The 16,809-nt window shown below is 38.2% G+C and overlaps 2 protein-coding genes across 2 annotated transcripts; one reads left to right on the plus strand and one right to left on the minus strand.

The window, feature by feature from the left end:
• The first annotated feature begins 26 nt into the window (after window positions 1-26).
• On the plus strand, window positions 27-10,567 carry LOC145490650 (QRFP-like peptide receptor). Its single transcript, XM_081469731.1, has 2 exons — window positions 27-758; window positions 9,392-10,567. The coding sequence occupies exon 2, from the start codon at window positions 9,411-9,413 to the stop codon at window positions 10,413-10,415; it is 1,005 nt and encodes a 334-aa protein (XP_081325857.1). The 5' UTR covers window positions 27-758; window positions 9,392-9,410; the 3' UTR covers window positions 10,416-10,567.
• A 95-nt stretch (window positions 10,568-10,662) lies between these two features.
• LOC145490647 (GTPase Era, mitochondrial-like) lies at window positions 10,663-16,806 on the minus strand. Its single transcript, XM_081469727.1, has 3 exons — window positions 15,804-16,806; window positions 12,444-14,607; window positions 10,663-11,941 (listed from the first exon to the last, which is right to left on the minus strand). The coding sequence occupies exons 1-2, from the start codon at window positions 16,746-16,748 to the stop codon at window positions 14,386-14,388; spliced, it is 1,167 nt and encodes a 388-aa protein (XP_081325853.1). The 5' UTR covers window positions 16,749-16,806; the 3' UTR covers window positions 10,663-11,941; window positions 12,444-14,385.
• Window positions 16,807-16,809: the final 3 nt, after the last annotated feature.

A 16,809-nucleotide genomic window follows, 5' to 3' on the forward strand; every position in this document is an offset into this window, starting at 1 on the left:
TTCTTTTAAACTATTCAGAAATCATTTCTACGGTGGCTAAGAACTAAATCTTAAGCAGCCTCCGAGTTGTTGGATCTGTTTTAATTCAGTGTTTTCCTCGCAGAAATAACACTTTTATTGAGCTGCAATATATATTTACGGCATTGTGCACTCCAAACTAAAAGAAACCGCAAAGGTAAGTTATTCAATCCATCACGAAAATAGAAATTACTTAAAATCAAGATACAAACTTCTCAATTTTGTCTAAACATATTTCCCTGAAGTCGCACAGTCAAAACAGTTATGTTTGGCGTATTTCGTTGCTTAAAAGCCGTTCTCGTGGGTTTCAAAAGTATTCGGAAAACCGTCACTGCTTTAACTCAAGAAATATTCGCTGTAACACTAAGATTACGCGCCCTTAACTGTAATAATTACGGTTACGACCTTATATTGGACAGAAATGACCACGTGACAGGTAGTGGCTTCTCTTGGTGGACCAGTATCGAGGGACAGTCTTGGTGCGTGACCTCAGTAAAGGCCGTCCTTGATATTGTCTCTTGTGGTCGAGTGGAATGAACTGAGTCGTGCCCTTAAAGCTAATTTATCACTAGGAAGACAAATAATTTTCTTTCTGCCTACTAGCTTCACTGCGTGACTTTTTTTCTGCGAGACGAAATTACCAGAATTCTGGAGTACCAGAGCAGCTTGTATGCGAGGTAACGTAGGAATTGACTTGTATCGACGTTCTTCGATAGGAAACTCGATAGCCAGCCCATAAGGTTAGTGACATGACAATCAAATATTTTAGTAGTTTTGGTTGACTGAAAGTTTTTCCATTAGCAGATGGAACTGAGACAACGATATGTAAATGAGGACTAAAACATGATTAAACTGACTTCAGAGATAACATCTCTTGACGCTGAAAGATAAAAGACTAATCCTTGGGAAATTACAGATGCCCTCTTTTTCTCTAGATCGATAAAAATTTACTCAGTTAGCTGTAAATGACGACAGCATTTTCGCAGCGGAACACAGCATTTTATAAACAACTTAAAATATGCTTGAGTAATTACTATCGAATTTCACGTAGCCCAGCTGACAAATAAAGTACGAGGCAAGTTAAGGAATTTGTCGTTAGCCTTTGTTCTGCCACTATGCCAAAGGTAAAACAAAAAAGGTGAAGTCTTTATTACAGTTAACACAATTTAAAGTGAACCATTTTTCTCTCGTGACTCGTTATTTGCATTACACTGGCCGAAACCGAAAGGCTGGCAAAAATACACGACTTGTACATACCGGATAATGACTTAATCACTTGACTAGGTACAGACAAAAACTTTGCTCTTGGATAAATAAGTTTCAAAATCAAAGAACAGTTGTAAGATTACAGACGGCTCATTTCAGTTTCATACGGTAAGGAGATGCTGCACGCTTAAAGAACGGTGCGCTAATCAAATGGTGTCATGTTTTTTCAGTAAGATATAAACTGAAATATTTGCTTAAAGGTTGCAACATCTTAAAGAAATCTATGCTTCACGTTCTTCAGGCAAAACGGAGCTATCTGTCTATCTGATAGCAGCTACACTAAGCTTTGCCTGTGTTTTTTAAGACGTTTCAGTAGTGGAAGCTGATTCGTGATTTAGAAATCGTTACTCATCCCGACACAGCTTTACCAGTCCAGTGGACAGGTTGAAGATTTCTGCTTCGTGTTTTCAGTCAGTGATAGCATTTAGGAAGACCTCCGAGGGAAATGCAAGTTTCCTTAATCCATTAAAATTTGGCAGTTTCATTTTTCGCTGAACATCCCGGTAATAGTAGAGATATCCCTTGTTCTCCCAGATGAATCCAAAAATTTGTTCTGTGGAAACAAATGATCATGTTAAGTCCTTGTTCCCCAACACTTCTAAGGGGCCTCCATTTACAAAGCTTTGTCCGACATTATGTTTGCTTTGAATTTAGTTTGTCCTTCAGGGAGCTATAGTACACAAAGTTTCATTTCTTAGGTTACTTTGCAGGTAGATTCAGAGCATTTCAAATGGCTCATGTTCAGCCGTCAAGTTTTAGATATGTCAATATTTATCACGCTTAGTAATAATAGCATCACAAATTTTCATATCTGCTACAACGCTCGTTTTAGTAGACGGTCCAGTGTTTTATAACCACTGTGAAAACTAGAGTTTCCAGTTTCAACAGTCCTGCTTTCTTTTCTATCGTTGTTCCTTTGGGCCAATGATGATGTCATTTAAATCTTGCAGCGCTTGGAAATCTTGTATCCGTACAACTATCCGACATAGGAGTCAGTTTACACCGGGCCTTTTATGATCGGGTCCTGGAAGCTGATTAATACACTCTTGACAAAGTCCAAAGTTTTAACTATATTAATTCTTCCATAAGGTGTTTCTTCGTTTTCAGCTTAGGAATAAGTTCGATTTCCGCCGCTTTCTCGAGTCCGGTCTACGTTCCTCCCCGAGAAGAGGGAGGAGCGCGGGCTCTTTTCCCGAACAGCGGCTGGTAATTGAGCCTACTTACCAACATATTTTTTTTTTCAACGTTTTTGAAAGAGTTTTTCCTTGCAATTTGGTTTTGTTGGGCTCTTGGCTCACGCGCTTTCATTGGACAAGCGACTGTACTCCATAATATATCATCTGAGCCATTACGTAATTTTCTTTAATTTTCCAGGCTTTATTTCTACCATCAAGTGGCTTGCCACCATCACATTCTTGTATCCAACGATACCGTTGACTGAGACAAGGCTTATTTATATGTAATAACCATTAAGCTTATATTTCGTAAAAGACAAAGCTTTCAGTAAATTTAAGTATGTTTCGCGCACTAGGAGTTTCTAGGCAACAACACAGCCGAACAGAATTAAGAATTGCGTCAGCTCATCTTCTTTGGATATATGTAAGAGAAATACTAAGGATGAAATATAGTAAAATTTATGTACAGCAAGTTTACGCTTTAATTATATTTTTTCACTTTGTTTTAAGGCAATAATTTAATGACAAAAGGCAGGAAACTGCTTTCTGAAATTTCAAACTTCTAGATAATGGATTCACTCAAATCGCGAGTAAGTAAGTTTGAAGGAAGTGTTTTTAAAGACTTTTAGTTTATTAATGGAACAGACTGACAGAAACAAAACTAACGTAGTTTCATTGTTGCCTTTATTAGCCGCCTGACTTCTCTTGTCATTTTTTGGTGCTTGAAACTGCACTTAGATGGGTCGCTTTTTGGTGAATTGAGCTGCGGATGTTAGTGTCAGTAAAATTCATTTGCTCGTGCTGTATTTGTAGTCAAAAATGTCTTCTCTTCTCCTAAAACTGCATCAAAGTCGTGTTGACGTTTCTCGAGGTCGCAGCCTCTAAATTGTTTCGTCTGTCGGATCAGAAAGACAGCCGCAAAGAAAATGTGCTTTTACCGTGCTTTTTCAGTAATTTCCGGGGTCATTTTCTTTGCTGCTAATCCAGACGGTAAAACTCTTGCTAACAAATATCATAGAGGGAAATTTGTTACCGTGAAACATGAAACATAATCTGTGCTAAATGGTCCTAAATGAGGCTATAGACAAAAAAGGTTGTATTGAGCAGAAACTGGATAGCGTGCTCTTTAAAATTAAATCGAAATAGCGTGTTGAGAGTTCAGTATTAGTTGTGTCTGAGGTTATTAAAGATTGAGTGGAGGAATTGAAAAGGCGCTAGTTAGAAGAGTGTTAAACAAAAGGAATAAATTACAAATGATCGACGACAAACGCAGGTGGAAATCTCTTGAAATTCTGTGCTGCACGAAAACACAAACAGGAGCAAATTAACGATCGACATTTTCAATTTCTCAACGTCAGAGTAAATTTGTTCGACGAAAATGTGCCAGCTATGATAGGCTGCGCTTCATTGTGCTGTTACACGATCAAGGTGCGTCTAACGCATGCGTGCTAACTTTGCATTGTTTGGTTGGTGAATTTTAGAAAATCAGAGCTCAAAAAGCGTCATCCATAAATAACATTTTTATTCAATCGAAAACAATATGGCGAGTTGGTGAAACTGTTCAAGGTACTTCTAGAAATGTTGCACAGGTTTGAGAAATTTTTAATACACGTTTTTTCCGCCTACAATCATGGTTATTGCTAGATGAAAACTGTGCCAGTTCATGTCCTTCTTCAGACTATAAAAGGAAGTTTTGTGAGTCAGCGATTACGGCACGCTTTCTTAAGACTTTTTATCGCGTTTCGCATTAAGAACAGAATTAGACAGGATTTTTTTTCGCGGAAGACGCCAGAGAGATTTTCTTTCATCACTGGAAGTATTAACACCGTTTTATAGTTTAATCACTGTCCGACGTTTTAGATGTTAAATTGGATTCAGGTACCTCAGAATAAAAAAATATTGAAACAGAGAGCTTCAATTTTAATTAAGATTTTGGGAAGAAAACAGTGAAAATCGCACGAATGGAAAACTAGCCTAAAACTCTTTAGTGTCAGCACCTGCTAAAAAGACGCTACCTTCTATTAAGCGATTTCGTCGCGGTTAATTTTTTTTTTGTTAATTTGTTTAAAACTTGTTTTGAATTTCAAGAAATAGAGCGCAATATGTTGCGAAGTTAAGAATGAGCTTGATAAAAGCTCGATCTTTTTTATTTCAGTGAAAAGAAAAGCTTTTGAGAAAGAGTATTGAGACAGTCAGACGACAGTCCGCCATATCGGGGTTAACAAAATATACGACGACGCGACCAATTAACATAAATCAAAAAACCCCAGAATATTCCACCAAAAGATTTCAAGGAAAATTGAGAAAATTCTTTGAATGTTAGCGCTGCTCGCTTCAAAGAAATTCTAAGTCCTGTTGGTGGATGGGAGGAAAATATTGCCGTTTCAGTTGTTTTCGTGCGCTTTCTGAAATATACACTTAAATAAAACAATTCGACTAAGAGCTCTTCTTTTTAATGAGTGTATAGTCAACAAGGTGCAGCTGACTTAATTATCGCTCATAGGACAAGTTTGCAAAGATACTATTGCTGCGTTCGACTGGAAAGTAAAACACTTTGTTGATTATAAACTGGAAGTTGATAATGAACTAAGTATATCAATCATAGAGTAAAAGGGCGAGTTCTGTAACTGTCTTAGCAGACTCTCTAAAGAAATGAAGTCAAGAAACCTAAGATTTTAGATATTTTTGAGTTAAAATCAAAGAGAAATTCCCTTCCAAGAGAAACGTGCGCCTGATCATGTTCTTTCAGTAATTTTTTAAAACTTGAATATTGAATAATGCATTTCCAGAGTTCCGATTGGCTTAACGACCATGGGATTTCAGCCATCAAACCACGCCGAACAAAGGCCACCAGAGAAAATCGTTTTCGCGACAGAATTGACCAAACATGGAGTAAAATATAGTTGTTTTTTTTTTAACAATCATTTATTCCATCGGTGTTTGTTCGATACAAAATGATTACAATGCGTCAATCATCTCGCAGTTTAACGCGCTCTTGGGGGGGGGGGGTAGGGGTAAATAGACAACGCCTTACGTACAATGGAAGACTTTACAAAAGAGCGTACTGTGTGTCTATTGAGTAATTTTAGATTTCACACTCAGAATCTAAATATTCTGCCGCTGACAGAATGAAAATCAGTTTCAATTGCTTTCTTGGACCATAGTTTCTTCGTGGAACGATAGGTTTAATTTTGGTTCACAAATTAATTAGAGAGGTCAAAGCCATGAACTTCTGTTACAAAACACAAAGTCATTAAGAAACATTGACGAGCCCAATTTTTTCGACTTTTTTTTCAAGGATCCCTAAATAACTAATTCAAAGTTATTGATGCTAGTATTATACATAGGTTCGGCTTTTTTTTTTCTAAATGTTGAAAAAACCTCTAAATTATACAATACAATGCAATACAATACAACACAACAAAACACAATAGGATACAAGAAAACACATTAAAATAAATACAATCTTTATTTAAACACGAAACATTAGTGAGCCTAAAGCAAAGGCTCGTTTACAGAAATGTACGTGTATCTATTATAGTAATAAATATATACATTCCTAAGATCAAAGAAACTGCTAAAAAAAGAAAAAAATAACAACTATCTGAGCTATACCGAGGCAAGAGCTTGGGTTGTGGCCACGGCCCTGATTGCAAACATCCACGTTTTTAACAATCTCAGCAAAAATGATTTCTACTAAAAATGAGAACATGCACCGAATCCGAACTGTACTGTCTATTAACAAAATGATGCCAGCATTCGTTGTAGTGCTAATGTATGGATCATTTTAAGTAGTTTGGTCAAGAGAAATACATCGGTTCCACATCAAAGAAGAAGACCTAGCCTGCGTCACAGCCGCCTCTCCCCGAAAAAAAATCGGAGAGAGACCAGACCTAGCCCTAATCTACTTTTTTTGATTGTAATCTGCTGTAAACGGAAAAGACAGGGTTGTTTTTCAAATATAATTGTGCTGACGTCAATGAAATTTATCAAAAGGATGCGTTAATTTAACTGCAGCAAATATTGTTCCACAGTGAGCTATGAAGCTGCAAATTCAACGAAACTGAAACTTTTTATGTTATTGACACAAAGAGTGATTTACCTGAGTTTTTGTGACACTGCTCACGTATCGAATTTGAGACACGCGAAGAACACTCAGCTACTTTGCTACAAACTGAAAAAGACGGCGATTTTTTTTTAAATGTGGCCAGCTACAGCTCGAACAGGAAGAAAAATAAATAAATAAGTATGCTACTGTTTATATGGACGGTTGAAAAGACTTTCGAAAACTATTCTATCCACCTTCAACATTATTGCAAATAGAACGCTTGTAACCTATAACGTCGAGCTCCTTGTGAGCTCATGTACATAGTGCTATTAATAACTTTTCGCGTGGTAGTACAGTTTTTCTATGACTACGACTGCCTTAAAATAATTAAAAGCGGAGAATATACGCTGTCGCAATTCTTGCGCCTATTTTATTAATCCCTCTCGAATTCGCTTTCCTTGCAATCCGCATTTTGCCTTCTTTGTTAATGTGCCCTTAAGATATAATTGCATTGGCGCCCAAGTTGTTGTTTGTTTCCTTAAAGTCTGCAAGCAACGAAAAACAGGGCTTCGGGACCTTTGAAACCGGCATTTTATTGTTTTTTTTGGACCGAAAATTGTTTAATTTTTGTCTTAATTATGTCGAACCGTGTGTTTTTACAAGGAACCATGTCGGCAATATCTTGTACTGCCCTTGAAAACCGGAAAATGTACTCAACAGGAAGGAAAAAACACTTTCTAGTTTTAATCAAAGCTCACAAGTCAAGCAGCGTGTTTCAAAAATTAAACCCGACGGCGAAAATTAAAGTGAAGATTAATTTTTGGAACACATCCCGTAAAATAAAAATTGAAAACGACGACGCTGATTAAAAGTCGATGATAATTGAAACTTCTAAAGAAATAAATTTATGGAGAAACTGACAGGTTGCTGTCAGAGTTTCTAAAATTGTGCTTTGCGGTCCTCGAAGTGTCACGGTGTTTTTAGAGTCCTGTTTGTATTAGGAAGTTGTTTATTTGTTTCACTACCGGGTCTTTTTCAGAATTACTGAGTGAAATAGTATAACCTGTTAGCAGGAGCAAAGACATAAATCATTATCCACAGGCTTAATTCCGATCTGCGGGATTCTTCTCTTTTTTTAATAACGAAGGAAATAGCCATAATTTCCCTCACTTAGTTCAATCTCATATTTCTTTGGTATCTTCCGTGCGATCAGTAATCAGTTCCTAAAGAGCTCCTACTGTTTGTGTCAGTTATATGGAGCGACCTAGAAGAAATACGGTAAAAGAAGAAACTCGATAATTTTATGTTGGAGAAGTTTCGAACAAATCACTGTTGCTGTGAAAGGTAACCTTAAATAAACTAAATAAATAAGTAATCACGCAAAGCCTAACTTTTCGCTCAAGATTATGAGTACACGATTCTGAGCGCGCAACTTCGCGCGAGATAAAGAATGGACAGTGTTCATTATTTCATAGTTTCAAGTCATTTGCACCCTAGGGTTTTTCATGTACAGTTGTTGTGTATCACTTGCAAGACACAAATTTTAAATAACCGGTACACACCGTGTCGGCAACTGAAGTGACTTTTAATACTTCTTAATATTGTAGAGATTCACTGGCAACGTGTCTTGTCCAACTTCTAAAAACGTGATCTATACAGCGCGAGTTTAAAATGCGAAGAAAGGGGTATGGAGTTTTAACAAGATGAGCATACGTGTCGGAGGAAATACATTTTACATTCAGAATTCAATCGGATTTCCATGGATATGACATTAATAATAAAAACAGTAGAGTTTTCCGCTCTCTGTTTTTCCGGGTCTGAGTTCATGCAGTGACTGCACTAATGCGTGGGTTATCCAGTAGAAGTTAAGTTCTTTTCGTATAACTACTCCTTCAGTGGAGCTAAGAGGATCAGTGGTGAGTCGGAAGGGCGGAAAATGCCTTTAAAATATTTTTCTCTCTTTTTTTCCTCTCATACGTGTTTGCTCTTGATTCTAAAAACTATACTTTCCATCTGTACAACATTTACCAACTCGCAAGTTATAAAAACAACAACTGAGTGTCTATCATATTCTTATTTTTCAAGGAATGAAGTTACTTTTTTTCCATGTAGTCGATGTCACGTCTCCACTTTTTTGTTAGCTTAAGAAAGTTCAAATGTAATTGTATGCCGTGTTATCAATCACGCGAAAGAAGACAGAATGAATAATCGACTTTTAACGAGTTGAAGCAGTCAGTACAATGACCATTACAACCGGCCAAGGCTGAATACAATTCCCATTCAAAACTGAGAAATTACTTAAGGGACAATCTAGTCAACGGCAGTTTCGTTATGGGCATCACTTGTTTCTTGTTTGCCCAATGTCTCAATATTGTTCCAAACTAAAATGATACAGAGCTGATAACTTCAAGGGAAAACAAAATGCACTTGTTTTATTGTGAGCGCAAGTGTAGCAGATGTTGATAACTAAGCGTTCGTTAAAAAGCATCGTTACTCTGAGTCTGTTAGTATCAAGATATTTTTTAGCCTTGAGTTAGCTGGGCAGTCGTCTGTCTACGCATTTCGGTTAACTTTCAAAAGTGTGATATTGTACAGTACGCTCCAGTGAATGATTTTCATCACGTCTCACGTCTCGCTCAAAATGATTGCCATTCGTGTGTTGACGGACAATTAATTGTAGCTCTATGGTAAACCACTCATGATAAAGAATAACTGACACAGGTTAGAAAATTGTGCACTCTTCAAGCATATAGTGCTGGTAATTAATTGAGGTTCGCAACAATATTTTTTCATACTTTCAAAGTTATACAAAACAAATTTACTTTTTGTTTCAAAGATCACAGAAACCTTACAATTAGAATTAATATTTCTTATTGCCTTGTAGGTAAACATCAAGAAACAAAATGTACACTGCCTTCGCCATCTTCTTTTCGATACTGATATTTATCAACCTGGTGGGAAATACGTTGGTGATACTAGCAGTGGCTCTTAACAAGCCGATGAGATCTCCCATTAACTATCTCCTGATAAACTTAGCAACCGCTGACATAGTTGTCGCTGTGTTCATTGGTATTCCGTTCGTCGTTACCCCTGCTCTCAACCACCCCGAGGGGAAAATGGGAGACGTCCTCTGTAAGTTGTTCACGGGCGGGAACGTAGGCTGGGTCGGCGCGCTTGCCTCTGTGTTCACGCTTGTGGCCGTCGCAATCGAGCGGTATGGCGCCGTTTTGTACCCTCACAGCCGAAAGGGGAAACTCACTAAAACCAAACTCATCATCCTTGTTGTGTTATGTTGGTCGCTGTCAGCACTTTGGGCAGTTCCAGGCTTCATTGCAACGACGTATATCCCAGCGATTAAAGGTTGCGCCCATAGCTGGTCCAAGCCAATCTATGCTCACTCTTACACGGTTGGGTGGTCTGTGGTAGCCGGTGTCATCCCGATAGGAATCTTGGGAGCGCTCTACTCCAGAATGGTGTACCATCTGTGGCTCAAAAAGGATAGCGTCAGAGAGGAGACCCAGAAAGCTTTGAAACGCCACCGGAAACGCGTGACAAAGATGGTGGTTTTCGTGACCATCATTTACATCTTATGTTGGGTTCCTGAGCTTTTAATCTACTTCCTGGGTTTTACTGGCACCATAACTCTTGTTGGAATTCACCATGCTATCGCTTCTGCTCTGATTGTGTTCAACTCCAGCGTGAACCCGGTTGTCTACAGCCTTCAGAGTTCGCAGTTTCGGAAGCACCTGGCCGATCTGATTTGCTGCAAGCGCCACAGGATATCACCCATGAACTTAAGCACCACCACTGGGAGCACATTGAAAAGACAAGATATGGAAATGTTTGAGGAGAGTCGGATAACAAGACAACAAACACAGGACATCGAGTCTGTAGTGACAGTAACCTAGGAATGCCCTTTTATACAAAGAAAAGTTTTCCTCAGGGAGGTGGAACGCTTACTTTGTACTGGAGGGGGTGCCCTGTGCAAAATGGCACTTTCACGTCACTTTTGTCCATAATTCTCTGGGGTAATGGGTCGAAAAAATGTTCAAAATGGCAGTCTTAGGTAGAGGGAGAAGTAAGGGGAAAGAGGGAATGACCCCTGTCACCCCTAGGGAAGTTACTTAAGTTACAGAAACTAGGCTGTTAGTGGTGTTAAAGTGACATTAGAGTGACCGACAAGCCAGGCCAGAATTATTTATTGCTGCATTTAGTTTATACCATTTAACACTGAGATATGAACTGGAGATTATATTAATATTATATTTATCTATACACAAATGTTTAAAGTACATCATATATAGTCATATCTACAGAGTCATGCACACCCAAAACCTTGTAAAAGCTGAAGCTGATGCAAAAAGTTAAAGGAGACAAGTTACAGAGTAGAAAAGGATGCTTATTTCACTGACGACCGTCACCAACTTCATTATTTGAAGAAATGCGACTTCAGATGGATTTACATAATTAAATACAACCATATCCAGGAAGTCCATTTTATTATGTTATCAATATATTTCTTTCTAAGTTCTTCAGAGGTAAATACACGTAAATGATTTAAACTCACTATTAAACAAATTGTAACCTATTATGACGTTGATTTTGCAAGTCACGCAAGTTGCAAATTTTCCCTTTTGCTCGCTATTGTTCTTATCTGTAAGTAGAACTTGGTAAAGGAGTTACCATACACATTTGTTATTTATCCCTCCACTTTTCACTGACAGACGTTCTCACATGTAATTAATTTAAGTTCATTTGCTTTAGAAATAAATGTATACATACTACATACTACATTTAAAAGCCCTTGTGTGATGGGGTTTTGCTTTGCTAGTTAGTGGTCTCCTCCACTAACTATGGTTGACAATACAAAAATGGCTAGTTACAACAATAAAATATTATCTATTTCTGGACTGATACATGTGTGATATATTTGATGTATGTGTGAGTTGCAATGGTCATTTATAGGAGAAATCCCCCAGAGATTACAGGGAGGAAGTGATTGAACACTGGACACAACTTCACTTACTAGCCAGGGATTGAGTCTTGTGATTTCATGCTAGCTGTATTCTTGAGCTTCTTCACCTTAAACCAGCTATAGCTGCCAATGTCCCAAATTAGCATCGCTGTGTTGGATATTTGTTCACTGCTTGAGAACTTGAGAAGTTTCCAGGTCTGTCAACCTAATGTCTTCCGCAGTTTGTCTTCCTCTGTTTAATCATCAATCAAATGTTACTAGCTCTTTCTCTTGTACTTCAGTGAAGAGGAGCTATGATGACACTGTCACGATGTATGCATCTCTTTGTTCTCATCATAAAAGTACCATTGATGGACCAAATTTATAAATACCCTTCCAGGATTTGTTAGAAGTCTGGCTTATTCATCTTTTTTCTCCACTTCTGCATCTCTTGCAGATCTCCATAATTCACTGACAAACCTACAAGAAAACAAAAACTGTCAACCTCTGTCAACTTCAGATCTTCAGCTATAATGGAGGTAATGTTGCAAGCCTCCCCTATCCCAACCTACTGGTATTGCTCCGGCAAGATGGGAAACCCCACATACAGATAGGAGCAAAAACTAACCTTTGAGGGTCTCCCAGGGGTTTGAGGAACAAGGAAACATAATCATCTATTTTTAAGGGACAAGGGATAGTTTCTTTAGATTAATCTGAGGGAACAAGGGATATCTCTACTATTAAAAGCAACTTCAAGAAAAAGTTTTAGGGAACAGTTTGGAAAGTATTATAAAGGAACAGGGGAGAAAAAGTGAAATTTTCAAGTAAACATGCTACCCCTCCTTGGAGGCCCTCTTCTATATACAACTTGTTAATACGGTGCTTTTCAGGCATTCTCAGCAGTGGTAACATATTGCTATTTCCATAGTTCACCCAGAAGAACAGGAAGAGTACCGGTCTTTACTATAGTCAAGATACTCACCAGTTTATTGATAGTAGGAGGCCGGTAGTAAGTATCAAAAGTACTAGCAAATGAATGTTGAAGCCATAAGCGGTCAACAGAAATATTACGACGACAACAAGACATAGGAATATGACATTGATTGCTCTCAGGAGTTGACTGTTAACGCCGGGCTCAAAGATGGACTCTACAATCGCTTGAAACATGAAGCTGATATTCTATTGTTAACGGCTGTGTAGTTTGTACGTTCCTGGAAAACTGTGAAGTAAAATCAGGGTTAATTTAAGCTTCATCAGCAAAATTCTCTCCCCTTTCATTCAGCGTGTTCGATCACGAGCAAAACATCCTCTGGGCGTAAATGCATTAGGTCCCAGGCCTCCCTGGTTTCCCTAGTACCCAGGCTTTCGAGGCTTTAGAGCAAACCCCCCAACTCAGCAGGCACACGAGACTTGAAGGAAGCAAAAAATCTTGGTCTCGAGATAGTTTTTGAAAAACCTTGCTTCTACATACACAAGAGATCATTTGAGTCATTTGGAATTAACTGAAAATGTTTTTAGGTTGTTAGCACAACCTGTTGATACTGTTGATACCAGTGGTTGTGTCCTGGTGTATCGGTACACTGAGGGAATAACCACTGTACTGTCTTTCATTACAAGCATTTGTTTAGCTGTCGTATACTGTTGGGTCTTTTGTATTGGTTCTTGAGTGCTGGTACACGATTACAAAACCATACCAGTAGTGGACGATTGGCATGATATACACAGAGGTGTACAAAAGTGAGAGCCTTATAATGCCCTCACTCTATCAAGGGTGGGAGCTCATGGGGTAAAATATTCAAAGTTTCATAGATTTTTCTAGATAGAAGGTCCATTTTTTCTTCGTTTTCCTTTTTTTTAGAAAGTCCAAGAAGGTCCTGAAACAAACTATAAATTGCCTATTATGTTAATATGCAATTTTTAAACTCAAAGTGCATTGGACTTTGAAATTATCAAGTGGTTCTAATCAGTTTTAAGTTCAAGCCAGTCATCCAGTTTTTTGTCTTCTTCAGGTAAGATGCTTCACCGTCACAGTACCTCTCTCTACCATAATATTCATAATCTTTTTCAATTTTATTTATTTATTGCTTCTCCAAAGACAGGGTGGCTAGCCACCCAATCCACCCACCCCCTTCTAAATAGGGAGCTTAAGAAAACCTCAACGGCAACAGCAACGTCACTAAAGAAAAGGTTTAATGAGCAGAAAAATGGCTGTGCACGTGTGTTATAATTCTTGGTACATTTTTTTGCTGTCCTCTGCAAAACAACAACGTAAAATGACCAAGTTCTGTGTTGTCTGGAGAACGTGAACCACGACGGCTGATTTTTAAATTTTTATTTTGACTTAATCAGTGTGTCCTAGATTCAGTTTCATGATGGCTTTGACAGTGGTAAACAAGTTAAATGACTCTAGAGTACCACAAGATTTGTAGGTAAAATATAAAGTCATTTTTTAATTGACATTGTCCTCAGTGTTGCCGTCATGGTTTCTTAAGCTCCCTAATCTCTCTCTTGTGAGAGCAAATTAAAAAAACCCACACAAATGGTGCATTTTCAGAAAATACCCATACCCACCCTAAGGAAGGTTATTGGAAATTCTGAAGGGAGGAGGGTTTCAAAAACCAAAATTGTTAAAAGAAATTATGAAGCCAAACTGGAATTTCTGGAGGGTTGGGATGATTCTAACCGAAAAACCTTCTGTGGGAGGCATATGGATATTTTCTGGAACAACACAAAGTTATGACAAAGCAGGGGGTGGTGGGGTGAGCACTGGCTATACTCAAGAGAAAATATAGTGGCTAGTTGTTTCCTTTAGACATGTTTATGAAGCTGTATAATTTTTGTTCCTATTTTGTAAAACAAGACCTCTCTAGCCAGCTTTGGCTGCATTTACTGGAACATTTAGATGATTTCATCTTGAGTTTAGATCAGTATCTGTGAAGAGGAGTGTCAAAGCCAACTTTCTCGCTGTAAGAAACATCAACAGTTAAGTCTACACGCTCCCCCACAATTTTTTCCAAGTCTTCTAAAACCAGATCTCTCAACTGGTCTAATTTTTCAAGTACACATCTACGTTGGCTTTTTCTGCGACAATACAGCTTGTGATGTATCCTCCAATGGCCTTCCCTGGCTTCACACAATACATTCACCTGTACGGTTCAAACAAAACAATACTTAAATAAAATTATTTGTCAGAGAATGGCCATCAAAATGATTAAAGTAAATACCATAAATACTAAGCTAAGGAAATGGTGAATTAATTTCAAAATTATGTGATGATCATGTTGTTTTAGTCATGATAGGTATGTGTTTACTAATTGACAATGTTTAACTTTCTGATTGGTTTGTTTAACCATGAGTGAAAATGATAAGAATTAAGTGCTTGTAGTAAATCTACAATTTGATTCTCTTTACAATCAGTTAAAGGTGTTTCATAGTAAATGGTTTGAGCCCAGGAGTATCAGAAGTTCGTATAGAGTGATTGTCCGGGTGAGTGTAGTTCTGAAAAGAACTGTTGTTGGTGACTGACGTTTCGACAACCTGAGCGGAAGTCATCTTCAGAGTCAAGTGAATAGTGTTTATCAGTCGATGATGTTATAAGTCTGGTCTGTTGAACGTGATTGGTCAGTATAGCTATGATGGTATTGGCTGAAAGACTCGTGTAAAGTTTGTCATCAGTCATTGGTGGGTTTCGACCCGTCTATTGTTAGTCAAGTAGGTCGGGTTTTGGTCCGTGTATTGTTAAGTCCGTCTGTTAGAAGTCCGTTTGTCGGTTTCATTTCCGTCACGGATAAGTGGTTCGTAGGCAATTTTTTTTGCATTAAAGGTGTTTCATTATATTACAGCCCTGTCACATGTTCTGTGTCTCATGTTTTTGCCCTTGAAATGGTTAAACCACCACCTACATCTATGCAGACTAACTATCACATAATTTGCTGTATTTATCAAATTTTTTCACAGTATTGCAATTTTTTTGCATTAAAGGAGTTACAAGTTACACTTCTTGAAATGTTAAGCCCACATTTTTCAAGTTCGTCATTTGTAATCCATGTTACCTTTCCATCCTTCACTGTCCTTGTTCCTTTACAGTTTATTATTATATCTTTGGTGTTTTTCTACCATAATAAACTACTATTTTCAGATTTCCTTCAATTTAAAGGAATTTCCTTTGTGTTCAAAATAACTCATGACTGAGCACCTTATAAGCAGTGTTCAGCATCCACTTATGTTCCCCTCAGACATAGTTGCCAAATTCAGCTCCCTATATATACCATTAATTAAACTCAACCACCTGGATTTTAAAAACATTCTTGTCAGTGACACAGCTACAGTGTTTTATACCTACCTGCCTAATCTGCCATGGTATTTCATGTTCATACAACTGCAACAGCTTCTCTTGAAAGATCTCCTGCATTATTTGTTCAAAGTTCTGGTCTGTGCGTGTATCAGCAGGAAACAGCCATTCACTAGGCTTGCTTTTTGCAGCAAAGTACTGTTTGATTTCTTCCACACCATCTCCAGTTTGCGCTGAGATCATGAAAACATGCTCAAACTTACTCCACCCCCCTACGTTTTTATACCCCCAGTCATCCTTTTCACGGTCCTGCATCAAAGTGCAAACTATATCCAGCAAAACTGATTTCGTTTTAACGTTGTCTATCTTGTTTAAGATTAGAATCGATGGCAAATCCACATGATTCTCCAAGGAAGTTAAGATCGTTTCATGAATAACCTGATTTCTTCTCCTGTCTGCTGCATCAACTAACACAGCAATGAGATCTGCATCATGCATAGCATCGATTGGAGCCCGCATGTGCTCCCGAGTCATTTTTAACCGCCTCGCCTCGGGGAGGTTTACTATCCCAGGGGTATCTAGGAGGACTATTTGAGAATCCTCTACAGTGAAAACTCCAACAGTCTGTCTTCGTGTGGTATGTGGTACAGCTGTTACCGCGCAAATCTTCTCTCCAATAAGGCAATTTGTTAATGTAGACTTTCCGCTGTTTGCCTCTCCTATGATTGCCACTTTCAATAGCTTCGTTTGTGCCAATTCTTGACTCTTAGAACTATTTTTCAATTCATTCTCAAGCTTACTTCGATCTGTTTCGTTGTTCAAACTTTTTCCGCTTGTATTGTCACTTTGGTACCGAATAAAGCCTCCAGTAGTCGACTTCTGTATAGATAAAACACGATTCGTATACTTATGTTGATTTAACCCTGCAAATATACTCTTCCTAGAGATTAAACCCATTTTTCTCCCGACCAACCGCAACGACGTGTACGCCGCCATATTGCCTTGTGTCTAGACCCAGTTCTCCGCGTCGGTTTGTTTTGTGCAGTACTGCATGTGA

The sequence above is a fragment of the Orbicella franksi genome, chromosome 6 (genome assembly GCF_964199315.1).
Source record: "Orbicella franksi chromosome 6, jaOrbFran1.1, whole genome shotgun sequence".
NCBI classification, from domain to species: Eukaryota; Metazoa; Cnidaria; class Anthozoa; order Scleractinia; family Merulinidae; genus Orbicella; species Orbicella franksi.